The sequence below is a fragment of the Oncorhynchus mykiss genome, chromosome 13, assembly GCF_057628025.1.
Source record: "Oncorhynchus mykiss isolate SJ-2025 chromosome 13, ASM5762802v1, whole genome shotgun sequence".
Taxonomy (NCBI): domain Eukaryota; kingdom Metazoa; phylum Chordata; class Actinopteri; order Salmoniformes; family Salmonidae; genus Oncorhynchus; species Oncorhynchus mykiss.
In genome coordinates this window covers 30,754,850-30,781,441 of record NC_143034.1, presented here as the reverse complement: position 1 = coordinate 30,781,441, position 26,592 = coordinate 30,754,850, and the positions used below count along the sequence as shown (strand labels likewise).

At 44.9% G+C, this 26,592-nt stretch overlaps 2 protein-coding genes across 6 annotated transcripts; one reads left to right on the top strand and one right to left on the bottom strand.

The window, feature by feature from the left end:
• Positions 1 to 546: 546 nt before the first annotated feature.
• On the bottom strand, positions 547 to 17,651 carry LOC110485957 (centrosomal protein of 95 kDa). 4 transcript variants are annotated; one of them, XM_021557220.3, is made up of 21 exons: positions 16,923 to 17,651; positions 13,345 to 13,473; positions 12,920 to 13,024; positions 10,425 to 10,538; positions 8,987 to 9,104; positions 7,421 to 7,542; positions 6,430 to 6,665; positions 5,279 to 5,348; positions 5,104 to 5,171; positions 4,735 to 4,907; positions 4,368 to 4,500; positions 3,888 to 4,005; positions 3,398 to 3,594; positions 3,183 to 3,272; positions 2,837 to 2,990; positions 2,394 to 2,572; positions 2,078 to 2,152; positions 1,726 to 1,878; positions 1,324 to 1,470; positions 1,076 to 1,194; positions 547 to 886 (listed from the first exon to the last, which is right to left on the bottom strand). In XM_021557220.3, exons 1-21 carry the CDS (start codon positions 16,954 to 16,956, stop codon positions 871 to 873), a joined length of 2,550 nt encoding a protein of 849 aa, XP_021412895.3. In that variant the 5' UTR covers positions 16,957 to 17,651; the 3' UTR covers positions 547 to 870. The 4 variants fall into 4 exon arrangements, with proteins under 4 accessions (XP_021412895.3, XP_021412893.3, XP_090052139.1 ...); XM_021557218.3 differs by having other exon boundaries at positions 1,076 to 1,147; XM_090196013.1 differs by having other exon boundaries at positions 4,368 to 4,497.
• Positions 17,652 to 18,809: 1,158 nt separating this feature from the next.
• Positions 18,810 to 26,395, top strand: LOC110485955 (putative ATP-dependent RNA helicase DDX5). Of its 2 annotated transcripts, none has more exons than XM_021557216.3 (13): positions 18,810 to 19,069; positions 20,308 to 20,485; positions 20,592 to 20,688; positions 20,787 to 20,920; positions 21,019 to 21,084; positions 21,180 to 21,321; positions 21,440 to 21,600; positions 22,076 to 22,248; positions 22,409 to 22,519; positions 22,612 to 22,673; positions 23,592 to 23,651; positions 25,140 to 25,361; positions 25,597 to 26,395. In XM_021557216.3, the coding sequence occupies exons 1-13, from the start codon at positions 19,029 to 19,031 to the stop codon at positions 26,037 to 26,039; spliced, it is 1,890 nt and encodes a 629-aa protein (XP_021412891.3). In that variant the 5' UTR covers positions 18,810 to 19,028; the 3' UTR covers positions 26,040 to 26,395. The 2 variants fall into 2 exon arrangements, 1 of the variants encoding a protein (XP_021412891.3); XR_016485813.1 differs by having other exon boundaries at positions 18,839 to 19,069; positions 23,592 to 24,829.
• Positions 26,396 to 26,592: the final 197 nt, after the last annotated feature.

The window sequence follows — 26,592 nt, the reverse complement described above, 5'->3', positions numbered from 1 at the left end:
TTAACCATTGGGCGGCAGGGTAGCCTAGTGGTTAGAGTGTTGGACTAGTAACCGGAAGGTTGCAAATTCAAATCCCAGAGCTGACAAGGTACAAATCTGTCGCTCTGCCCCTGAACAGGCAGTTAACCCACTGTTCCTAGGCTGTCATTGAAAATAAGAATTTGTTCTTAACTGACTTGCCTAGTTAAATAAAGGTAAAATAAAAAAAGAAATTGATTTGTTTGTTAGTACAGTAGTTTACTGGCAAAGGGAACTTTTACAGAATTCTGATTATCAACGCTCTCTGGTGTTGGAACAGCGTAGCGGGTTAGTTCAATAACCTAAAAACCGGACTAATAGGTCATTCACAGTACAATCAAATAAACAATTCATCGACATTGTTAAAAACGCTACGGGAGACAAATCCTGCATACAATTAAAAGGAAGAGATGGAATCAAAGAATCTTGTCCTGGCATTCATAATTAAGAGTTGCATCCAATTTTCACAATGGTCCCGTTGTGAAAGACAATTCACATGACAAAATCAAAACGACAGCACACAAAATGCACAGTGAGGGAGTCATTTAGCATTCTTAAATAATCAAGTATTTAAAACAAATCGAAGAGTAGGACTCCAATCCATGGGTTTTTAGAGACTTTAGAGTTTGTTTTCAGCAGCCGAAGGAAAGTTAGCGGCAGGTAGCTATAGATTGCTAGCTCGTTAGCGGGGTCAGTGCTGACAGCTGGTGTTGTACTGGAAGGAAGCCATTTGCACGCGACCCCGTAACCTTTGGACCTCCAGGTCGTGGAAGTAGTCGTCGTCGTCGTCCTGGACGATAATCTTCTGCAGCTCGCCTATCTCCCTCTCCATCTTGGAGCGCAGCTCCAGCTTCATCTTCTGAAGGGCCTGCAGAGAGAGAGAGAAACACTTTAATATCCTGACCCCCAACACTGCAGGATGTATGAAGTAGTCACATGCTGAACCCTGAAGAAGTTCACCTGTAAAGTATGAGCATTCATCTCAATCTCCCCAGAAATGTGGAGACAAAGTAGAGGTACAGTGTAGTAAATTGTGTGTGAATGAGCCTGCATTTACCTTTTCTTGGGCCTTCTTCCGTACTTGGATATCCTGTCTCTCTGTAGCGAGAGTGTCGGCCAATAATGAAAACTGAAAGATGGCAGAACAGCGTGGAATGAGCTTTCAGCTGTCCCGTTCTTTCACATCAGTGCCGATGGAGGAACAGAGACGAGATCAGGAAGCCGTTTCTTGGGTCTTACTTTCCCTACTAATTCCGCATAGCGTGGTGTGTGTTCATATGAAAGAGGGTCGTGTGTTGGTTCTACCTGGTCCTTGTAATAGTTCTCCATAGATTGGATCTGGTCTCTGTGTTTTTTCTGGTGCTCCTGGCGCTGCTCCTTGGCGTAGGCCCTCTGCTCTCGGAGACGAGCCTTCTGCACCTCCAAGCCCTCCTCAAACACCTGCTTAAACATCTGGAACACAACACACACACACACACACACACACTTATACAACCAATCGTTACATGTGTTTGTATAGTCATTGTGTTCATGATCTGTTTCCTTTTGACTTTACAATGGAGCTAAATACATGACAATTGTGTCAAATCTTCCCTTTAAAACAATACATGGGGTGGAAAATGGAATGGAAAGTACAGTGTTTGAAGCGTTCTAGGAGCGCCTAAACCGTGTTGGGGATGGAGGCTCGGCGCGGCGTCACTAACTGACCCTCTCCTCTTTCGTGCGGGCCCTCATCATGCGTGCTCGGAGCTGGACGTGGTAGTCACCGTGGTACTTCTTGGCCCGGGAGATCTGCTGCCTCTGCTCCTTCAGACGGTTCTGAGTCGACTTCTGTTGCTGGATACGCTCCTTAAAATCCCTCTGGGAAGGGAGAGGAGCGAGACGGCTGTACAGTTAGAGGGGCTGTTTGTATTATTGCTTGGTGTGTGTGTGTTTAAGAATGTGTGAGAGACATAAGACTGGTAATATATATATATATTATGTGTGTGTGTGTGTGTGTGTGTGTGTGTGTCTAGCCTACATGTACGCTGAAGCTCGTGCATGTTTTTGAGTGGCTCACCAGGCGTCTGTTGTGTTCTTGCTCTTTGCGGATGATCTCCCCCAGCAGGTCGTGTCTCCTCTGAGCCTCTTCCACCTGGAGAGAGAACAGTGACGTGTTAACGGGAGGAGATCGAGGTGGAAAAGTTGCAATGGTGAACCCTGGTCTCTGGGGGTCATTACGGGGCCTTTGCCCAATCACAGGCTCCGCACTTAGACATCTGTTTTAACGTTACAGACAGGTAGGAGACTTGCAGAGATCCAAGCCAAGATAAGCTAAAAACATCCCAGCTCGCCCTGTGGTTTATAAGGTGGATAGTGTGTTACAGCGCCCCCACCTGGCTGGTGAGTTTAGTGCGTGGGCCCTGCCTCTGGTTGTCCAGGGAGAGGGAGGCGTTGAGGCGGTCCACCTGGCCCAGCTGCTGCTGCCACATCCTGCCCAGGGCATGGGGCGAGAGGTGCAGGTGGGGGAACTCCTCCAGGAGCAGGGGGAGCAGGTCGTTGTCCTTCACCTTCACTGGAAAACAGGGGAGAGGGAGAGAGAGCGAGAGAATACTAATGCGCAAATCGATATCAAGCTCTTTCTCCTAAGGCATATGTAGTTGTGAAAGGATTGAATAGATAGCCAAGGAAACATCCTCCATGTTAGTTTCACCGAGGCCAATGCTGCGTTTTTAGGTTCAGGGCAAATGAAGGAGAGGAAGCCACTTTGTACTTTGATTAGATTTGAGTTGACACGGTCTCCATCTCACTGGCAGAGACTCCAGCTTGGGGGTCTTACTTGGTGGGGCTCTCCTGGTTTTGTCCTGTCGCCTGCGGCCCGGAGTCGGTTGTCTGGTCCTGGGCGAGCGGTGTCGGGCTGCTGTGGTGTACACTTGAGACGGTTTGGGGGTTCGGGGAACATCACTCAGTATGGCCTCTCTGTACTCCCTCTCCTACAGGGCAAAAGCACACATAGAACATCTGCTGTAGATAATATTGGGACACACAGTCTCTCTATCGCAGTCTCTGCCGGAGGGCTACTGTGTACACAGTCACATGGTGTCTAAACGCACACACCTCCCCAGGGCTACAATGAGTAGGTCTGATGCTGTTTACACACACCTCTCTCCCCCTCCCTCTCTTACCGCCTCCTGTGCTCTGGTTCGTTCCATGGCCATAGCAGCCCGTTCTCTGTCCTCGTACACTTTCAGCTCCTCCTCATAGGCTGTTTCCAGCTAGAGAGAGAGAAGTGTACACGCCAACTATGTTGGACCGTTCAACTTGTCTCTTTTAAAAATGTGACAATCTTTATACTGAATGTGGCGTTGGTCAATGTGATGATGTGGCAATTTCCTCTGACCTGGCGGTGTTTGTGTTGGGGCTGTAGACGGCGGAGTTGTCGTCGGCGCGTACGGGCAGCGGTGTGTCTCTGTGTGACCCTTCCACTCACCGCCTCTCTCACGGCGCCCTCTAGCTGACCTGAAAGGGAGCGGCGGGCCCGGGGAGGGGAGGGGGACAGGGAGCGGGTACAGGGGGATGTGGGTGCTCGCGGCGTACCTGGGAGAAGGGTCAGAGGTTAAAGTTTAAAGCTGAGGAAACGTTAAATCATAGAGTTGGTCAATAATGACTTATTGTAGTTCTACATTCAGGCTAGTCAACGGTGCTTTTGTTGGAGAAGTGTGGTGCAATCTGGGACCGTATCCACAAAGCATCTCAGAGTAGGAGTGCTGATCTAGGATCTGCCCATACAAATCGTATTCCTTATGATATTAAAGGCTAAACTGATCCAAGATCTGAGATGCTGTATGAATACGGCCCCTGACGTGATTGAAGAGGTGGAGTGTATGTACCTGTTGGCCTCCTTGGGGGCCTGCGACACTCCATGACACTGTCACTGTGGTGAGACTGTTTGTCCTCCTCCTTGACCTTGTCGGGCTCTCCACTCTCTCCTAGCGCTCTCTTTAACATCTGACGAGTGGAAACACACACACACACACACACACACGTGTGAACCTAGATTTACATTGCTGAGATGCCGGGGGTGACACAATCCCAGCTCCCGACACCTTAGTTTTACCCCCCACACACAACTTAGCGGTGCGATGAATGGTCAGCCGGGAAGCACGCAAAGTGAAAGCACGTCGGGTGGGATGATTCTCCGGGTGAATGGGACTGCAAGGCATCCATCAGGCGGTGAGACGGCTCAGAACTCGTCCCGTATCCCCACAATGTAAATATAGCTTGACACACACAGTCATTGGACTAACCAGTAAGGTCCACATAATGACAAGTGCGTCACACACACACACACACACGAGTGTACCACTCACCAGGTCCAGCTCCTCTAGTTGTCGGGACAGCTTCTCAGACATGTGGTGCAGCTCCTGTTCTGCCTTCCTGTTTCTCTGTCTACGCCAGGAGAGAGGCTCCTCACAATCATCCTCCTCTAGTACCCTGCTACTGCTGACAGGAGAGAGGGAGAGAGGAGGGAGAGAGAGAGAGCGTGTGAGAGAGAGAGAGGGAGGGGGAAGGAGAGGGGCAAAAGGTAGGAAGAGTAGAGACAGAAAGGGTGAGGCAGGGAGGTGAATGTTAGATTGAATGGCCTCTGTGTGTAACTAACTTATGTGCATGTATATTGCTTTTCTCGCTATGCATCTACAATGCTATTATAACCACCTCCCATTGTGTTGTTCTTACCTGAGCCCCGTCCGCCCCCTGTGAGCCCAGCTGTCCTGCTGCGTGAAGGTCTCTTCCTCCTCATCTTCCTCAGTGTCCAGTGGTGCCCTGTCCTCCAGCTCTTCCTGCAGGGTGAGGAAATGAATGTCTGGCTGTGTCCGGAATAGAACCCTCCTGGGCCCCACACTGGTAGGCTATAGAGAAAGAGAGAAATTTGCAAAATGCAACAATTTAGTCCTTAATTAGCTGTTAATTGAACATGCATTGGACATAAATTGGACATGCATTAGCAAATCATTAGATTTGAATTAGGCATGAGGTCGACTCAGCCCTCATTCGAGGCATTGTAACTACAACAGTCCAAAGGCCAAGCGGTTCGTCATGCCTTACTTCCGACTGCTCCTTGGCCTCCTCTAGCCTGGCCTTGGTTTGACTGGACACAGACTTCTCATTCTCCACTACAAATGAAAAGCATGGAGGAATAAGAGGTTGAATAAGTCAAATTGATACATGGTTTGGAGGTGCTACACATTCATCCTGTGATGCATTGGACAGCGTGCGTCACCGGGTGAGTGGTTGAAGGCTGGCCTTGGGGACACTCCATTGGTAACTGTGTCAGCCACTGGCCTTGGGGACTGAAAAGAAAGAGAGAGAGAGGGATGGTCATTCATTAGACAGAGAAAAGGGGACAGAGACAAAGGGGTGGATGCATTTCCACTCAATGGGGCGGGGAGAATTCACAATCAAACTGTGACAAAAGAGAACCCGTCAGGAGGAGTCTCAGTGGCTAGCTAGCACATGCTAACAACATAATCACGCAAAAGATGCACGCCGTTAACTACCACTCCCGGGAAGGTCGTCTAGCGGTTAAGGTCACTGGTTCGAATCCCTAGTCTGTCAATGGGCCCTTGAGAAAGGCACTTAATACTAATTGCGCCTGTAAGTCTGCTAAATGACTCAAATGTAAAACAAGGCTAAGTGAATACAGTAGTAGTACACCGTCTTATCATTGTCGTGAATACAGTAGTAGTACACCGTCTTATCATTGTCGTGAATACAGTAGTAGTACACCGTCTTATCATTGTCGTGAATACAGTAGTAGTACACCGTCATTGTCGTGAATTACAACGAGAAAGACAGAAACGAATAGCAGTAGTGTGTACAGGACAATTTGGGTAAATACTTTATTTCATCCATAACACAGCTCCTTACCATCACCTATAATGGTATATGTGAGCTCAAGGGGTACACACACACACACACACACACACACACACACACACAGATTTGAAGTCAGAAGTTTACATACACTTAGGTTGGAGTCACTAAAACTCGTTTTTCAACCACTCCACAAATTTCTTGTTAACAAACTATAGTTTTGGGCAAGTCGTTTAGGACGTCTACTTTGTGCATGACACAAGTCATTTTTCCAACAATTGTTTGGCCCCATTTGGTAATGGAATAACAAGTGGAAAGTATTTGCCCCTGCTAGCGTGTCTGGACTTGTCATAGGCTTGCAGGTGGGATGTGACGTGAACTGTGAACTGTACTTGGCGGAGGTCACTTCAGAACGCGTTTCAGAACACAGTCGTTTGCTGAGAGCTTTGAAACACGGATTCAAACGGAAAGTTGATACTGTATTACAAAGCAACGAACAAGAGTTGAGCGTAATTTGAATTGATTCAGCGTGGATATATTTGACTAAGATGGACATACCTGCGAGGTGCCAGCAGGTGCCTCCTGCTCCAATGTGGCCCCGCTGCCGAGACCGTTGGCTGGGGGAGACTGGCTACCCGATCGGGGAGCTCTGTCGGGCCTGTGGGGGATAGTCTGGTATGGGGGCTGCAGGGGGATGGCTGAGCGCAGGGGCTCCCTCAGTAGAGTGGCCTGGGTGCCTGGCGTTCCCGGAGCACCCGTGGTGCTGGGGCCCGGGGCTTGGGAAGAGGCTTCCACTGTTAGGGAGGGGTAAAATAGGTAGCTGTTAGAGGTGTAGATTTTGTAGGTCATGTCATGTTATAATAGGGTTATGCAGGATGATTGAACAAAAGGTTCAAGTGAAATATAATTTTTTCAGATTTGCCTCTAACTGGTTCACTGTTCTTTAAGTAGCCTACAGTTCTGAATGATTTTTCTCAGATACAGGTCTGTACTCCTAGCTATTAATGCCTTGCCAATAACCCTGGCATTGTGGGACGGCAGGTAGCCTAGTGGTTAGAGCGTCGGACTACAAGATCGAATCGCCGAGCTGACAGGGTCAAATTCTGCCGTTCTGCCCCTGAACAAGGCAGTTAACCCGCTGTTCCTAGGCTGTCATTGAAAACAAGAATTTGTTCTCAACTGACTTGCCTAGTTAAATAAAGGTAAAACCCTAATCCTGTAAGTGGCTCTGGATAAGGGCGTCTGAATGCCATGCAAATACCTCGTACATCTACACATCAACTCGGTACAGGTACTCCCTGTACTCCCATGTTATTTGTACTCATTGTTATTCACTGGGTATGTATTCCTTGTGTTTTATCTTTAACTCTGCATTGTTGGAAAAGGACCCGTTAGTAAGCATTTCACTGTTACTCCGGTTGTGTACGAAGCATGTGACAAATAAAATGGGATTTGATTTGAGTCTGAATGTAAATCCAGAAAGACAAGAGGACATTTTTTTCAGCACTCTATGTCATGGGCCAGGAACAAGCCTTCGGTTCCCGCCTACCTTCTTGTTTGGCCGTGAACGTGCGGGCGGAGTCTCCCAGGAGGATAAGCTCATTGGTCGAGCCCGTCTCCTCCGCATTCCAAGAGTGGAGGGAATGTTTGCTGCTAGACTGGACGGCAGAGCTGGAAGATCAAAGAAACATTGTAACGTGACCGATGTATCACTATCAAAGTAAACCAAAGGAAAGACCACCCAAACAGTGGAAAGTGCATCGGTGTGTCTGGTACGTGTGATACCAGTCCAAGTCAGAACAACTACAACCCGCACGTGTTTCAAAACAGTGCATTGGGTTTCCTGGTTTAGGAACAGAGGTTTACCCACAAGTCACCCACAATGACTCATTCAGCTTTGTTGACTTTCCAGCCAGCCTTTCTGTGCGACAGCCGTCGGGAACAGGCTGAGTAGACATAGTGACGTCACCGATGTTTGTGTTCCGTGTCCAACCTTAACATTCGCACTTACTGTTGACATTTGTGTTGTGTGGTGCTCCCTGACTGGCTGTTGTGTCAACAGGATGTACCGACTTGACTTACACGATGATGACATTTGAAGTGGTCCTGTCTGGTTCAGTCGGTAGACCATGGCATTTGAAGTGGTCCTGTCTGGTTCAGTCGGTAGACCATGGCATTTGAAGTGGTCCTGTCTGGTTCAGTCGGTAGACCATGGCATTTGAAGTGGTCCTGTCTGGTTCAGTCGGTAGACCATGGCATTTGAAGTGGTCCTGTCTGGTTCAGTCGGGAGACCATGGCATTTGAAGTGGTCCTGTCTGGTTCAGTCGGGAGACCATGGCATTTGAAGTGGTCCTGTCTGGTTCAGTCGGGAGACCATGGCATTTGAAGTGGTCCTGTCTGGTTCAGTCGGTAGACCATGGCATTTGAAGTGGTCCTGTCTGGTTCAGTCGGGAGACCATGGCATTTGAAGTGGTCCTGTCTGGTTCAGTCGGGAGACCATGGCATTTGAAGTGGTCCTGTCTGGTTCAGTCGGGAGACCATGGCATTTGAAGTGGTCCTGTCTGGTTCAGTCGGGAGACCATGGCATTTGAAGTGGTCCTGTCTGGTTCAGTCGGGAGACCATGGCATTTGAAGTGGTCCTGTCTGGTTCAGTCGGTAGACCATGGCATTTGAAGTGGTCCTGTCTGGTTCAGTCGGGAGACCATGGCATTTGAAGTGGTCCTGTCTGGTTCAGTCGGGAGACCATGGCATTTGAAGTGGTCCTGTCTGGTTCAGTCGGGAGACCATGGCATTTGAAGTGGTCCTGTCTGGTTCAGTCGGTAGACCATGGCATTTGAAGTGGTCCTGTCTGGTTCAGTCGGTAGACCATGGCATTTGCAATGCCAGAGTAGTGGGTTTGATTCCCAAGGCCACCCGTAAGTAAAATGTATGCATGCATGACTAAGTCGCTTTGGATAAAAGCGTCTGCTAAATGGCATTTACAAGCGCCTCGTCTCGTGACGTAGCGTCTTTGGTTGTATCAACAGAACAGGAACTCTGCTTGAACACGGAACTGAATCTGAAACCATGGAAATGTACATAGAAGCTGTAGGGTGGAAGATCTTGAAACACTCACTGCACACTAGAATACTGGGAGGCTCTCTCCATTAGGGACCTCTGTTCCTCTGTCTGGGGGACCACTGGCCCTGTAGGGAGGGGGGCATCCTCCACAGGAACACCGTTTGGTTCCTTGTCTGGAGGGAGGAAAGGGGGAGGATTTGAAGAAGGGAGGAAAGAGAGAGATGGGTGATTACAGCGTGGCGCAACGTGGTGACGCTGACAGGCTCCTGCTGTGAAGCAACGAGGAAACGAACAAGCCACCAGTCGACTTTCAGACCACCAATCAGTCCGTAATTATACAAATATTTAAGTCACATTAACAGACTCGGTCAGAGTAGTAGAATAAGCACTCGGGACATAGTGATCCATAGACATTGGAGCTCATGGACAGAGTAATGATCCAACCCCATTTCCGAAAGCTGAAGTGAAACAAACAACTGTTCTAGCCATGTCATTGTGAAAGTGTATGGAAGAGTTCATGGAGTGTGACAGTAACATTATCTGTAGTGACTCATGCATAGCCTATCCCACTAATTGGACATATCAACAGGTTTAAACTAGAGCCCGGCCAATCCGTTATTCTGGGTCCGATACCGGCCGATATACTGTTTTATGCCGGGAAAGTGTTATTTTCCCACAAGGTATTCGCATAAATTGCTATTCAAAATAACAATTGTCAAAGAAATATGGTTCAAAATATTGATTTCTTACATTGTGAAATTACTGAGAATGAGAATGGCTGCAAGTGTTAAGTAGGCATGAGATTCCCTTTTTTCATCCGATATATTGAATAAATTGGTTATCGGTGGAATTATCAGCCAATATTAACATAGCTGTAATAGGCCAATATTGGTCGATAATATTGGTGAACCGCGGTCTGTAGCGTCACAGACAAACATTCACAGCTCCTTTCGGATTCACGGCAAGCCACCAACCCCATCGATTTTGATAAACCAGCCTTCTTTCAATGCATGTCATTTCAATTTCCAGAGCTGATAGTCGGTCATTAAAAGTGTAATTGCTGTTTTGCGATGGGAGAGGGGGCCAGCAGACCACCATAGACGGACACAAAGGCTTGCGGAGCGCTGCCAATTGAATGGGCCAACCGCTTCCCGGTAATCCCAGAGCCAGCCGCCTCTAAACCGGGTTTAGAAACGCCATTATGTCCACTTCATGTGTGGGTGATCTCACCCAAACAGGGTTGTGTCTCAGTCAGTGACACAGATCAAGTTTGAGGGGGATGGGGTGATAGCAGATCAGGAAGAACATGGGTGATATCAGATCAGGAAGAACAGGGGTGATATCAGATCAGGAAGAACAGGGGTGATTTCAGATCAGGAAGAACAGGGGTGATATCCGGCAGGTCTTCTGACCTCAATAGGACTTCCTGGTTAAATAAAGGTTAGCCTAAATGTTGAGAGGGTAATGGAGTAAAATACGACTTTTGTGTCTACCTCCATTTTGCGACTCCTCTTCACTGATCTGCTCGGTGAGGTACTCAAGCAGCCCGTCAAAGATCTCCAGCAGGTTCTTGATGGACTCCTTGTCCCCTCGTACAATGTTCTCGCCTAGAGCCGGGGAGAAAAACCCATTAGGACAAGCGATGAATCAGTGGAACTATAATCAACACCACATTGTTGTCCTTTAATTAGAACTAACCAGTCTGCATCTTTTTACGGTGAATTTTCCTCAACAAAGAGGCTTGTGTTTGCTCTGAACAAGGCTGTGCTTTGAAATCTAAACAGCAATTTAGCCAGAGACCCTCTGCTTGTAGCTACAGTGCCTTGCGAAAGTATTCGGCCCCCTTGAACTTTGCAACCTTTTGCCACATTTCAGGCTTCAAATATAAAGATATAAAACTATTTTTTTGTGAAGAATCAACAACAAGTGGGACACAATCATGAAGTGGAACGACATTTATTGGATATTTCAAACTTTTTTAACAAATCAAAAACTGAACAATTGGCCGTGCAAAATTATTCAGCCCCCTTAAGTTAATACTTTGTAGCGCCACCTTTTGCTGCGATTACAGCTGTAAGTCGCTTGGGGTATGTCTCTATCAGTTTGGCACATCGAGAGACTGAAATTGTTTCCCATTCCTCCTTGCAAAACAGCTCGAGCTCAGTGAGGTTGGATGGAGAGCATTTGTGAACAGCAGTTTTCAGTTCTTTCCACAGATTCTCGATTGGATTCAGGTCTGGACTTTGACTTGGCCATTCTAACACCTGGATATGTTTATTTTTGAACCATTCCATTGTAGATTTTGCTTTATGTTTTGGATCATTGTCTTGTTGGAAGACAAATCTCCGTCCCAGTCTCAGGTCTTTTGCAGACTCCATCAGGTTTTCTTCCAGAATGGTCCTGTATTTGGCTCCATCCATCTTCCCATCAATTTTAACCATCTTCCCTGTCCCTGCTGAAGAAAAGCAGGCCCAAACCATGATGCTGCCACCACCATGTTTGACAGGTGTGTTCAGCTGTGTTGCTTTTACGCCAAACATAACGTTTTGCATTGTTGCCAAAAAGTTCAATTTTGGTTTCATCTGACCAGAGCATCTTCTTCCACATGTTTGGTGTGTCTCCCAGGTGGCTTGTGGCAAACTTTAAACAACACTTTTTATGGATATCTTTAAGAAATGGCTTTCTTCTTGCCACTCTTCCATAAAGGCCAGATTTGTGCAATATACAACTGATTGTTGTCCTATGGACAGAGTCTCCCACCTCAGCTGTAGATCTCTGCAGTTCATCCAGAGTGATCATGGGCCTCTTGGCTGCATCTCTGATCAGTCTTCTCCTTGTATGAGCTGAAAGTTTAGAGGGACGGCCAGGTCTTGGTAGATTTGCAGTGGTCTGATACTCCTTCCATTTCAATATTATCGCTTGCACAGTGCTCCTTGGGATGTTTAAAGCTTGGGAAATCTTTTTGTATCCAAATCCGGCTTTAAACTTCTTCACAACAGTATCTCGGACCTGCCTGGTGTGTTCCTTGTTCTTCATGATGCTCTCTGCGCTTTTGACGGACCTCTGAGACTATCACAGTGCAGGTGCATTGATACGGAGACTTGATTACACACAGGTGGATTGTATTTATCATCATTAGTAATTTAGGTCAACATTGGATCATTCAGAGATCCTCACTGAACTGGAGAGAGTTTGCTGCACTGAAAGTAAAGGGGCTGAATAATTTTGCACGCCCAATTCTTCAGTTTTTGATTTGTTAAAAAAGTTTGAAATATCCAATAAATGTCGTTCCACTTCATGATTGTGTCCCACTTGTTGTTGATTCTTCACAAAAAAATACAGTTTTATATCTTTATGTTTGAAGCCTGAAATGTGGCAAAAGGTCGCAAAGTTCAAGGGGGCCGAATACTTTCGCAAGGCACTGTAAATAGATCACTTGATTTTCTTTCAGCATTCATCATCTGTTCTCTCTGCTACCACATGGCAAGCAGTACCGATGCACCAAGTCTGGAACCAACAGGACCCTGAAAAGCTTCTACCCCCATGTATTAAGACCGCTAAATAGTTAGCTAAAGAGTTAACCAATAGCTAGCAGGACTATCTGCATTGACCCTTTTTGCACTAACTCTTTTGACTCATCACATACACTGCTGTTACTGTTTTAGCTATCCAGTTGCCTAGTCACTTTATCCCTACCTATATGTACACATCTACCTCAATTACCTCGTGTCCCTGCACAACGACTCAGTACTGTTACCCCGTGTGTATAGCCAAGTTATCATAACTCATTGTGTATTTATTCCTCTTTTTTTTCTCTCTCTACATTGTTTGGTAGTAAGCATTTCACGGTTAGTCTACACCTGTTCACGAAGCATGTGACAAATAGCATTTGAGTTGGTCAGATGATTGAATGAATACCTAGGGAATAAAGGAGTAGTTACTAGTTAATTAACTGGTGAATAGTGAGTCAAGAGTAAGTGCCGCTCACCTGTGATGTGTGAAAGGCTGATCTGAAGGTAGTCCAGAGCCAGAGAGTCGATCACAGACTGGACGTTGTGGACATCATCCTGACTGCCTGGGGTGGCGATGTAGTCTACACACACACACACACACACACACACACACACCCACACGGTTCCAAATCACAGCCTCTTGTGCACTTTGGCCACTTACTAGCTCATTGACAAACACAGTCTTGTGTTGGCAGGTTTGACGATCATAAGTAGCACTGTGTGGCATTCTTGAAATTGTAAGAATACTCTCCTCTAAAGCACTCAATTCTTGGCCTTAACAGCATACAGCGCAGCCGTTTAAAAAAATAACTAGCATGGGACAGTTGATTAGGTCTAAAAAAAAACACATATTGCTCTTTTGGTGGGCATGTTTATTGTGTCATGTTTGGTGTAAACTTACCTGGGACTTTCTCCCCCAAGATGGCCTCATACAAGGCGACAAAAACATTGGCATTACAGTCCGTCACCTTTCTCAGTCTCAGGTTAAAGTGACACTTGCTAAGGATATCATTCGCCACGTCCACCCAATCTGTAAAAAGGGCCATTACACACTAAATGCAGACCTTGAATTTATGAATAAAGTGCATAGTGTAGATCATACTTCTCAGAGCAGTGATGAACTAGACTACGTTAAAAATAAGTGGCAGTAATAAAGCCTCTCCTGAAAAATCTAAATCTTAACCCGGAACATGTTTAAAACTACCGGCCTGTATCGAATCTCCCATTCCTCTCAAAATGTTTTGACAAAGTTGTTAAGCAGAAACTCGCTGCCTTCCCGAAGCCAGATAATGCATACAAAACGCTCCAGTCTGGTTGTAGACCCCATCATAGTACTGAGACTGCATCGTGAAGGTGGTAAATGACCTTTTAATGGTGTCAGACCAAGTATCTGTCCTCGTGCTCCTGGACCTTAGTGCCGCTTTTGACACCACCGATCACCACATTATTTTGGAGAGATTGGAAACCTTAATGGTTCCCAAACTTTTTATAGTCCCGTACCCCATCAAACATTCAACCTACAGCTGCGTACCCCCTCTAGCAACAGGGTCATCGCACTCTCAATTGTTGTTTTTTGCCATCATTGTAAGCCTGCCACACACACACACTATACGAAACATTTATTAAACATAATGAGTGAGAGTTGTCGTCACAACCCGGCTCGTTGGAAGTGACAAAGAGCTCTTATAGGACCAGGGCATAAATAATAAAAATCAATAATTGTACTCTTTATTTAGCCATCTTACATGTAAAACCTTAATTGTTCATCAACAAATGGTGAATAACTCGCCACAGGTTAATGAGAAGGGTGTGCTTGAAAGGATGCACCTAACGCTGCAATGTTGTATTGGAGAGAGTCTCAGTCTTAAGTCATTTTCCACACACAATCTGTGCCTGTATTAAGTTTTCATGCTAGTGAGGGCCGAGAATCCACTCTTGCATAGGTACATGGTTGCAAAGGGCATCCGTGTCTTAACAGTGCGATTTGCCAAGGTAAGAAACTGAGAGCAGCCCTATTCAGAAATCTGGCAGTGGCTTCTGATTAAATTCTGTGCCGTTTGAAAATGTGAAGAATTTTTAAAATGTTAATCACATTTCTATTTGGCGTACCCAAGACGGCAGGGGTAGTCGTACCCCAGTTTGGGAATATGTGGTCTACACGGACAAGTTTGTGCCTGGTTTAGATCTTATCTGTTGGAAAGATATCTGTTCATCTCTGTGGATGGTTTGTACTCTGACAAATCAATGGTAAGTTTCGGTGTTCCGCAAGGTTCTGTTTTAGAACGACTTTTGTTTTCATTATATATTCTCTCTCTGTTTCAGACACAAGGAAGTGGATGGCACAAATGTTTTACTTTTAAATCTGCTTTATCTTGGCCAGGTCGCAGTTTTAAATTAGAACTTGTTCTCAACTGGCCTACCTGTTAAATAAAGGTGAAATGTTTTTTTTCTTTTAAATACACTTGGACAAAACAGAGATGCTAGTTCTAGGCCACAAGAAACAAAGAGATCTGCCGTTTGATTTAACAATTCATCTTGATGGTTGTACAGTCGTTTCAAATAAAACTGTGAAGGTCCTCGGCGTTACTCTGGACACCGATCTCTCTTTTGATGAACATATCAAGAATATTTAAGGGCAGCTTTTTTCCATCTTCATAAAATTGCAAAAATCTATCTTTTTGTCCCCAAATTATGCAGAGAAGCTAATCCATGCTTTGTCACTTCCAGTTTAGACTACTACAATGCTCTACTCTCCGGCTAACCCGAAAAAGCACTAAATAAATGTCAGTTAGTGTTAAATACAGCTGCTAGAATCTTGACTAGAACCAAAAAATGTGATCATATTATTCAAATTCTAGCCTCTCTATACTGGCTTCCTGTTAAGGCTAGGGCTGATTGAGGTTTTACGGCTAACCTACAAAGCATTACATGGACTTGCTGCATTGACTTGCTCCTACCTACGGTCAAAAGTGACGGGCCGTATTGTCCCTAGAATATCTAAGCAAACAGCTGGAGGCAGGGGCTTTCTCCTTTTGAGCTCCATTTTTATGGAATGGTCGGCCTATCATTGTGGGAGACGCAGACTCGGTCTCAACCTTTAAGTCTTTACTGAAGACCCATCTCTTCAGTAGGTCCTATGATTGAGTGTAGTCTGGCCCAGGGGTGCAAAGGTGAACAGCAAGGCACTGGAGTGACGACCCGCCTTGCTGTCTATGCCTGGCCGGCTCCCATCTCTCCACTGGGATTCTTTGCATCTGAAACTTTTGGGGCTGAGTCACTGGCTTACTAGTGCTCTTCCATGCCATCCCTAGGAGGGGTGTGTCACGTTGTGCCAGGCTTTTTTCGACTTGAGTGGGTCAAGTCACTGACGTGGAGAACTTCGTGGGCCATACTCGGCCTTGTCTCAGGGTAGTAAGTTAGTGGTCTGTTGATATTCCTCTAGTGGTGTGGGGGATGTGCTTTGGCAAAGTGGGTGGCATTATATCCTGCCTGGTTGGCCCTGCACTGCGCCCTAGGACACTGCCTCAGGACTACCTGGCCTGACGACTCTTGGCTGTAGCCGTCCCCAGTCTACCTAGTCGTGCTGCTGCTCCAGTTTCAACTGTTCTGCCTGTGGCTATGGATCCCTGATCTGTTCACTTCACGTGCTACCTTGTCCCAGACCTGCTGTTTTTGACCCTTTCTCTCTCCCAATCCCACTCCCTCTCTACCGCACCTGCTGTCTTGACCTATGAATTCTTGGCTATGAAAAGCCAACTTACATTTACTCCTCGGGTGCGGACCTGTTGCACCCTCTACAACCACTTTGATTACTATTTGACCCTGCTGGTCATCTATGAACACCTGAACATCTCGTAGAACAATCTGGCCTTAATGGCCGTGTACTCTTATAAATCTCCACCCTGCACTGCCAGAAGAAGACTGGCCACCCCTCAGAGCCTGGTTCCTCTCTAGGTTTCTGCCTTTCTAGGGAGTTTTCCTTGCCGCCGTGCTTCTAAATCTGCATTGCTTGATGTTTAGGGTTTTGGGCAGGGTTTCTGTATAAGCACTTTGTGACATCTGCTGATGTAAAAAGGACTTTATAAATACATGCGATTTGATTCAGTTTGTTGACAATGCACAGCAAAACTGCTCAGTTGGTGGCAACCATCCCAACGTGATTGTTGACGTAAAAGCAGCTAATTTGTGGGCATGCGCGGGCAGGCACAGTATGCTAGCTAACTTTACAGTTGCTAAGTTTAGAAATGTTAGCAACACCAACTACAGTGTGGTAAACTAGCTAATACTAACGCAAAGAACACTACTGTAGTTGGCAAACTGGCTATGTATGTTACAGTAGCTAGATAGCTAGGTTCAAGAAAAGTACTGGATAATTCCTTAAATAGCCTATGTAGTTATTCTCCTGATTGATATGGCTACAGTAACCACCAAGTTAGGTGCCATTTCTTCTTAGTTGGCTAGTAGATTAACCGTCGTTACCTGGACTACCTCTCTCATCATCTTGGGTTCCCATTAGGCAGTAAAGAGCGCGCTAGCTAGCTGTGTGGTAGTCAGTCGAGCTGGCAACAATACTGGCTCCCCTGACCTCTGAAAATAGTTAGTCGCATTGCTAGCTTGTTGCAGTACTTTTTCCAAATTTCGAGGTTAGCCACTCACTGATAAACCTTCATCATGAGAACAGAAATGAAAAAATGTGCCGGCTGCCAACCAGAAAGTAATCGACATTTTAAAATGCAAGTGTTTTCTGATTGGGTGGTAAACGGTTTCCACTAGTTACCCAAAACACAAAGTAAAAATGGATATACTGTAAAAATTCATGAAAACTCAAATTAGCTTTTTGGCCTTCATTTAAGGTTGGAGTTTGGCATGAGCTTGGCAGTGTGGTCAATGTTAGGGTTAGGTTTAAAAATCACATTTTAAGAAAATACATTGTAGAAATAGGCGGGGTTTATGACTTTGTGGCGTGGTAACTAGTGACGACCATGGTAAACTGGTACTTTGTTTCCGGAAGAAGCGTATAAACGATTGGGAAAATGGGTTCCTTGTCCTCTTTTTTTCTTTCTTCTAGTTATTCCAGTTGACTCTTCTGTTATTTTACAAGATAGCCCGGACAGACATTTAATAAACTACCCATATGTTTTATTAAAATATCACAGGGTGTTCTTCCGAGTATCTGTCCTAAAGTAGTTCCAAGAGTTTCTAAGCACAGAGGCCCAACATCGCGAGACTTCTGGGATGGCTAGAAAAGCAGAACAGGACTGGGTTTGGGAGTTTGAGAAGTCATTTACTTCTCCACTTCAGGGATTTTTTTTGTCGATATTCAGACAATAGCGACAATTGTCTGATAACAAAGTAACTTTTAAAAAAATAGATGTTTTCATGTCTTAAAAATATTTGACTTTTGTTAAATCATTTGTTCACAGTTTAAATGGCTTTTACAAATTTGATGTTTTTACAAGGAAAAGTAATTTTATTCATGGTTGTTTCTATTGTTTTTAACATGTACTTTTTTAAAACAAATTTAAATGTACTATTCAAATGCCGTTTTTATGTGTATAAATTGATGTACAAAAATATATATGAGCTGTTTTTAAAGGAAATGTGGTAAAACTTTTCCAAAAAAGAAACATTGCCTGCTAGGGTGCATTTTTAATTCTAATAGTTCGCCTTATTTCAATTTATGTGACAAAACAAGCAGTCATTGTAGAGAAAGAATCATTGTACCACCGCAACAGTTTCAATTACAGGTTGCACATTTTTTGGGGGGGGGCAACATTGCTTTTGTCGAATAAACTTGGGTCTATGAAAAATGATTCCTTAGTTGTTATTTTTCTAGAAATAAAGGCATAATCTAGATTCGAGCCAATGTCTTAAGTAGTTGTACATGTTATTACTCCAACCTCTTGAAAGACACTTTTTCATTTTCGTAAAACAAACATTGTATATGGAAGGAGTGCCTTTCGATTTGACTGCCTGCACATGCGCAGTCCGTTAAAACGATGACGTGTGTTTCTGCGCATGAGTTTAGCTAGCCAAAGTCGCCTTAACGTCGCCAACAAGTGGGATCTGGGTTTTCTATTAGAGAAGCAGTTTCTGCCTGTCTTTGGTATCCATTATATGTTGACTGCATTAAAATAAACATTGTAAAATTGGAAATTGTATTGTTGCTTCTTTCAGTAGACTATTGAGTAGAAGTAGCGTTCCTGTGTAAACACAATTTTGCGTCTACTACCTGCATTCATTTTTTAAATGATTTATAAGTTGTCCATGTTGAATAAGTTAATACATCAGTACTTAATTTGGCTCAAGTAATGAAGGTTACTGTAAAAATGGGTTAATAACATGTCACAAACTGCCAATCAACTAACTTCCGTGACCAAATAAGGAGAAAAAGTAGTACCAGACACAAGCGCGTTGATATGTTCCAATGTGTTATGAGCTAGTACACCGTTTGACTGACATTTGTGTCCCCGGTATTTCTATTTTCGTGTGTCGCACTTGTAGATTATCCACTTGTATTTGTCATAGATTGGTTTAGAGATATAGACGTAAATACAGTCTGTTACTTTCATACACTGCTTAATCATGCCCGGATTTTCCGACAGAGATCGTGGCAGAGACAGGGGGTAAGTAAACGCGAGTCTGTTTAGCTAACGTCGTTAGCTAGGAAAAGACGGTGCGATGGTTAGTTTTAACACGGTACTGTAGCTAGCTAGTTACGTTTTGTTTATCCCTGCCATTGGCTTTGGCTAGATGCGCAATGTTAATGCGACTTCTTCGAACCCTAATCAATTGTTAAATAACATTTTGCCTGATCTAATTGATGTAACAAGCAGGTCGGGCAAATGTTTAGCTGGCACCTAACGTTAACATTTGTTAGCTATGTATAACGCACGTTAGCAATGGGAGATTCTCAGAGGCCTATGCTATATTTGATATAATAACGATATCCACTACGCTTGCACATCGGCGCATAAAATATAGAATGTGATGTTGGTTAGGTAAGAACCTTGGAATGTTTGCTAATCTTAAATGTGGCAAATTGTTTCGAATCAAAATGCCGGCCGGTTCCCTTTGTTCCTCTACCGGCCGGAATTAAAATGGCAGCTAAACTGGTTCAAACATGACGCAGAAACTAATGTAGTTAGACCTACCACGTCTTTGCATGTGTAAGCCCTTGTTCGTGGCTCTCAGTTCATTACACAAATCATTAAATGAAGGCGTTGTTCTGTAGGGGAGTGTTAAGATAAGAGCCACGACGCTCGGTCTGAACATAAACACGCATCGATTGCGGTACGGGTTTGGAAGCATAAGGACCTTATCTTTAATATCGGCGAAATTGATACACATATTTATTGGGTTAGGGTTCCCACACGGCCATGTTACAGTGCTTGTTTACGGAAGAGGGGGTGTGGACTACCTGCACTAATTAGCTGTCTGCGTCTCAGGCACCTGTGTAAACGGAAGACTGACGTCACAAACGTGTTGTCGCTAAAAAAAAAATACTGTAGGCTGCAACGGTTTACAGTTAAAATAATTTCACAAAAGGAAAATATACTGTGATATTAAAGTAGGTGGATTTGTTTATTTAACCAATTCATGTTTAGATGGAGTGCTTGGCTTCCAGAGCGAATTTGCCCATAAATATACACTAAGGAGTAACGTTAGCCAAATATTAGACTAAAGGAACCTAACTTTTATCAAGGTAACGTTAGCTGTTGTAGTACTCATCAAGCCATGCTAACTCGTAGGGGAATGTGGGGTTTCAGCTCTGCAATGTAGCTGGCATAACTATCTGACTTCAACACCGCATCCACTGTATGCTCAGTCATCTAATATTAGGTTGTTCCCCTTACTATTTCAGGTATGGAGGTGCACCTCGTTTTGGAGGCGGCGGTGGTGGCAGTAGGGGTGGACCCCCACAGGGGAAATTTGGCAACCCAGGCGAAAGACTGCGTAAAAAACACTGGAACATGGATGAGCTCCCAAAGTTTGAGAAGAACTTCTACCAGGAGCACCCGGATGTGACCCGCAGACCACCTGTAAGTGACCCAGGCAGTTCTTTCCATGTGATTTGAGTGTGTGGTCTTCACCTTTTGATTCAAATGGTCTTTGCCAATGAACAACCTTTTATGTGTCCAATTGCAGCAAGAGGTGGAGAACTACCTGAGAAGTAAAGAAGTAACAGTGAAAGGCAGAGACTGCCCCAAGCCAATGATGAAGTTTCATGAGGCCAATTTTCCAAGTGAGTAAAACCTGTCTTCCAACTTTGCCTAAGAACAAGCTGGTTGTATAAGATGGTGGAATTGAATCTCATATGTAATCGAACTTTGTATTTTTCAGATTATGTGATGGATGTGATTGCCAAACAAGGATGGGCTGAGCCAACTCCTATCCAGGCTCAGGGCTGGCCCCTGGCCCTCAGTGGGAAAGACATGGTGGGCATTGCCCAGACAGGCTCTGGTAAAACCCTTGCTGTAAGTACATTGATTTAAAACTACTCTTGGTAGCATCTTTCTGGTACATATTTGTGCAGATGAACCGTGCTCAATTCCCCCCTCCCCCCTCCCCTCAGTATCTGCTGCCTGCAATCGTGCACATTCAACACCAGCCATTCTTGGAGCACGGAGACGGACCTATAGTAAGTACACCATAAGCCTCTTGACTAGAGAACATCCTTAGTTTTTACAGGATAATTCCCGCTGAATAACACTTGTCTCTATCTTTGTCGCTCAGTGTTTGGTGCTGGCCCCGACCCGTGAGCTGGCCCAGCAGGTGCAGCAGGTTGCCGCTGAGTACGGTAGGGCCTCCCGTCTGAAGTCAGTCTGCGTCTATGGTGGAGCCCCCAAAGGACCCCAGATTCGGGACCTTGAGCGAGGTATCTATCCACCACTTTGTTTTTCGATCATTTGTTTTCTCAGTACGTTGGTTCAGTATTAAATAATTTTGGTGACAGAGGCAGACATCTGAGTGAGTGTTGTCTGTTTCCCCCCCAGGTGTTGAGATCTGTATTGCCACCCCAGGGCGTCTCATTGACTTCCTGGAGGCTGGGAAGACCAACCTTCGCAGGTGTACCTACCTTGTGCTGGATGAGGCTGACCGTATGCTGGACATGGGCTTCGAGCCCCAAATCCGCAAAATTGTGGACCAAATTAGAGTATGTGGCTTTGACTCAACGCAATTCCTTTGGCGAGAGTTCTTCAGTATAAAGGCTCATTCCCGCAATGATTTGCAGACTTCCTCAATACTTGCAGCTCATTTCAATTGGCAGAATTCCCATTGGACTTTGACAAATCATTGCAGAGTCTGCATACCTCGACTAACCAGTACCCCTGCACATTGACTCAATACCGCTACCCCCTGTACATAGCCTTGGTATTGTTTATTTAATTGTAACTTTTTATAAATGTTTTACTTTAGCTTCTTTATTAAATATTTTCTTCACTCTATTTCTTGAACTGCATTGTTGGTTAAGTGCTTGTAAGTGAGCATTTCACAGTAAAATCTACACCTGTTGTATTTGGCGCATGTGACAAATAAAATTTGATTCGGTTTTCCTGTAGGATCATCCATTAGACTGCTTGAAGGATTTGATGAAATACCAAGTCATCTGTTTTCTGTTCTTCTCTCAGCCGGATCGTCAGACCCTCATGTGGAGTGCCACCTGGCCCAAGGAGGTGCGTCAGCTGGCTGAGGACTTCCTAAAGCAGTATGTCCAGATCAACGTGGGTGCTCTGCAGCTCAGCGCCAATCACAACATCCTGCAGATAGTGGACGTGTGCAACGACGGAGAGAAGGATGACAAGTGAGTGACACATTCCTCCTCCGCAAAGCCAAACGTCACATTTACACTGCTTCATAATTGAAGGAATTCAAACGGAAGAACTCTTCAATTGGTCATTAATTAGTCCAGGATAAAGTGAGTCATGCCAATTTGAACCCGGTCTCTTGTCTTTCCACCTAAGGCTCCTCCGGCTGCTGGAAGAGATCATGAGCGAGAAGGAGAACAAGACCATCATATTTACCGAGACCAAGAGACGCTGCGATGAGCTCACCAGGAGGATGAGACGGGATGGGTAAGGGTCATCGCAATAGTGTCTCATTTAACTGGAACATCATTCTCCTTGTAATGAGTCATGCCTCTGATGTCCATGTTTGTCTGTTACAGCTGGCCAGCAATGGGTATCCACGGAGACAAGAGCCAGCAGGAGAGGGACTGGGTTCTCAATGGTATGTCGGAAATATATTTATTTTTTTGTCACGGCAATGTTATGGACTCGTTTAATGCAACCGCTGTCAGATTTCCATGCAATAATCTGACTACAGAGCTCCGAGACCAAAACAACCCAAACAGATATCCGCCATGTTGTGTTGTCAACAGAAGTCAGAAATAGCATTACAAATATTCACTTACCTTTGATCTTCATCAGAATGCACTCCGAGGAATCCCAGTTCCACAATAAATGTTTGTTTTGTTCGATAATGTCCATAATTTATGTCCAAATACCTCCTTTTTGTTCGCGTTTAGCCCAGTAATCCAAACTCATGACGCGAGATCACTAGGTCCAGATGAAAAGTCAAAAAGTTCCGCTACAGTCCGTAGAAACTTGATTCTATACACCGTTTGACAATCTTTAGGATGTTTTTAACATAAATCTAAAATAATGTTCCAACCGGAGAATTCCTTTGTAGATACAATGGAACTCAAGTTAACTATCATGTGAATGCGCTTGGTCAGCCTCTCTGGCAGACCTCTGACTCATTCCCCTCTCATTCGCCCCCACTTCACAGTAGAAGCATCAAACAAAGTTCTAAAGACTGTTGACATCTATTGGAAGCCTTAGGAAGTGAAATTTGACCCCATAGACACTGTATTTGATAGGCAAAGAGTTGAAAAACTACAATCCTCAGATTTCCCACTTACTGGTTGGATTTTTTTCGCAGGTTTTTGCCTGCCATGTGAATTCTGTTATACTCACAGATATCATTCAGACAGTTTTAGGAACTTGTTTTCTATCCAAATCTACTAATAATATGCATATATTAGCAACTGGGCCTGAGTAGAAGACAGTTTACTCTGGGCACCTTATTCATCCAAGCTACTCAATACTGCCCCCAGCCATATTTAACTGAAATCTTTTTCCACAGAGTTCAAATACGGCAAGGCCCCCATCCTCATCGCCACCGACGTGGCCTCCCGCGGTCTAGGTCAGTATGGCTTTGGTTAAACCCTCTGGTTGTTTTCCTCAATATTTTCACTTTTAAAGAAAGTGGTTTTGGCTTTCTTTAACTTCTATGCATTTTCTGAGTTTTTCTCACCTAAAGGTGCAGTCTTTGTGGCAGGGCCTAGGCATGACAAGTTCCAGGCCTCGAGGGGGAAGGAGGACATATTGGAAATGAAGTTGCCCCACTGGCTGCCACCCAGTGGGCCTAGAGAGGTGAAAGCTCTGTGTGCCAGTAATCCTCAAGTCAAAAGGCAGTGTGGCTAAGCCTCGTTTCTGATATCTTTTTTTATTTTTTATACTTGACATTATTTGTTCTCTGTCCATGGATTTTACCTGACAAATGCCTTCGTCGAGACGTTTCCAACTCAAACGTTACACACACAAAAACAAACCCTTGACGTGACCATTTGCCTTGCATGCGTTTTGTAGAGGGCACTGTATTGCAAGTCACTGTTTGAGATTTGGAGCGATTCTGTTAGTTACGGAGCTTGTCCCCGAAAAAAAGCATGGGTGTTTTGCAAATGTCACAGCTTTCCATTGCTATATATTTTTTTTCTCCCTCACTCAAAGCACTGGTTTTCTTGAAATGGAGAGAGCAGTTTTCAACTTACTCTTGTCGAATCGAAATTGATGAGAAACTGGCACATGTGTTTAAGGGGCTATGGGAACATCTAGAGAAAGTGAAAATAGAAGAGCTTCAAAAACCAAAGTTCCTCCCTCGCCTGCTTTTTAAAAGTCATGTCGAGACCTGCCAACGAGAGACATTTTCTCAAGTGAACGAACACTGGCTTCTGGGAAGATCTTGCCTCGACGAGACTGATGGGGGCAGGGTGCTCTATGCTCTCTGAGGGGCACCACAGGGGTCAATACTTGGGCCTTTTTCATTTTTGCCTTTTTTGGGTCCCCCCTCAAATTAGTACTTGGTCTATTCGGTCTTGGCAAGACGTGCAGTGAGGCCTTTATTAGCAAGCTTCTCATGAGTGTGTACTGGGAAAAAGGACCTTCAGAACCCATACCAACTGAAAGGTCCTATATTGGCACACGAGGAGGCAACAGTGCACATAGCGGCCCTACTGCGTAGAAGCTCCTGGATGTCACTTGACAATTTGTGGGGGAGTTCGCTGCATTGGGAAAGGACTAGTGAATGCATACTCCTTAATGGTAAGACTTCAAATCCAGTTCTTTTCCTCCCCTGGTTAAAAAAGGGAGGGAGAATGCCTTAGGATTTTTTGATATGGTAAGCAAATGGAGTGTGCATCTCGTTTCTCTCTTCCCACAGTAGTATTCCCATGGAGTAGAACGTTTTTCTTGGATTGTGTTGGTTAACCCTGTTCTTTGCAGCTCAGTTAAGTCTCCAGTCTGGAACCTTTTAGCTCTCCATTCTATATGCTAACCTTGTCCTTTGGTCTGGCTGTTGTGGTGTGCAAAATCCTGTATGGCGTCCTTTTTGCCACACTGCAACACTTTACAGATGTGGAGGATGTGAAATTTGTCATAAATTATGACTATCCTAACTCCTCTGAGGACTATATCCACCGCATTGGACGCACGGCCCGCAGTCAAAAAACGGGCACCGCCTACACCTTCTTCACCCCCAACAACATGAAACAGGCCAGTGATCTCATAGCTGTGCTCCGCGAAGCTAACCAGGCTATCAACCCCAAGCTTCTCCAGATGGCGGAGGCCAGAGGAGGTAATTCCTATGGCGGGTGAGATGCGAACAAGGCTGTGGTTACATCTGCAGACATAAGATATCTATTTGAAGGGTTTTGGGGCAGAGGTTCTTAAAAAAATAATAATAAATACCAAGATGACCCACCTTGTTCTCACCATATTTGTCAACTATCATTTTAGTTTAAATGTCTTCACGCCACCCATCACTGCTATCAGTCTCATCACTGCCCTGTCTGTTTTGTCTTGTTTTCCAGGTCGTGGAGGGGGGGGAAGAGGTGGCTTTAGGGATGACCGACGAGATAGGTATTCTGGGGGAAGGAGTTACGGTGGTGGTGGTGGTGGTTACAGGGACAAGGATAGCGACAGGGGGTTCGGTGGGGGACCAAAGAGTGCCTTTGGCGCAAAAACCCAAAACGGAGGGGGCTACGGGGGTAGCACCTATAACAAGGGCGCTAGCTCTGGCGGTAGCTACGGCAACAGCTACAGCAGCAACGGACAGGCTAGCTTCGGCACCACCAATCAGGTGGGTGCATTCGGTGGCCAGAACTTCCAGGCCCCTCCACAGTTTGGAGCCGCACAGGCGGCCACCCAAAACGGCATGGGTCGCCCACCGTTTCCCTTTAACCCACAGGCACAGCAGCCCCAACAACCCCCACCCATGGTACCCTACTCTATGCCTCCTCCTTTCCCACAGTAACTGACTAGGTGTAGATTGTGCGCACAATTCACAACGAAACCACCCTTTTTCCCCTCTTGTCTTTTAAATCTTATATGAATATTATTATCCTTTGTACTGTTTAACTTTTTTTTTGCTTACAGCAGGGTTGGAATTCTTCAGTAACCCCAAGCATTGAAATGAGTCCCAATGGGGGCTGTTGAAGTGCATCTTTAACTGGTGCACCTCTCCTTGACTGTTTTTATTTGTTACATTCCTCAGTAATTTATTTTTACTAAGTAATGCAGATTTTGAGTTAGTGGTATGTTTTAAAGTGATATGTTAAGATCTTACCTGGGGGTCATGCATGGGCCTTCAAATAAAACAATTCAATTGAAGTTGTGGTGGTTCATTGTTCTATTCTGATTACTCATCCAGCATTTTATCTTAGTGGATATTCAATTAAAACAATTACATTAGGACACAAAATAATTATTATAGCAAACATTCCTAATTGCACAAGTATAATCGTTAGGAGGTAAAAGAACGTAAGATAATGGATGAAGACTTGTATCATTTTTTTTCTTGTCCATAC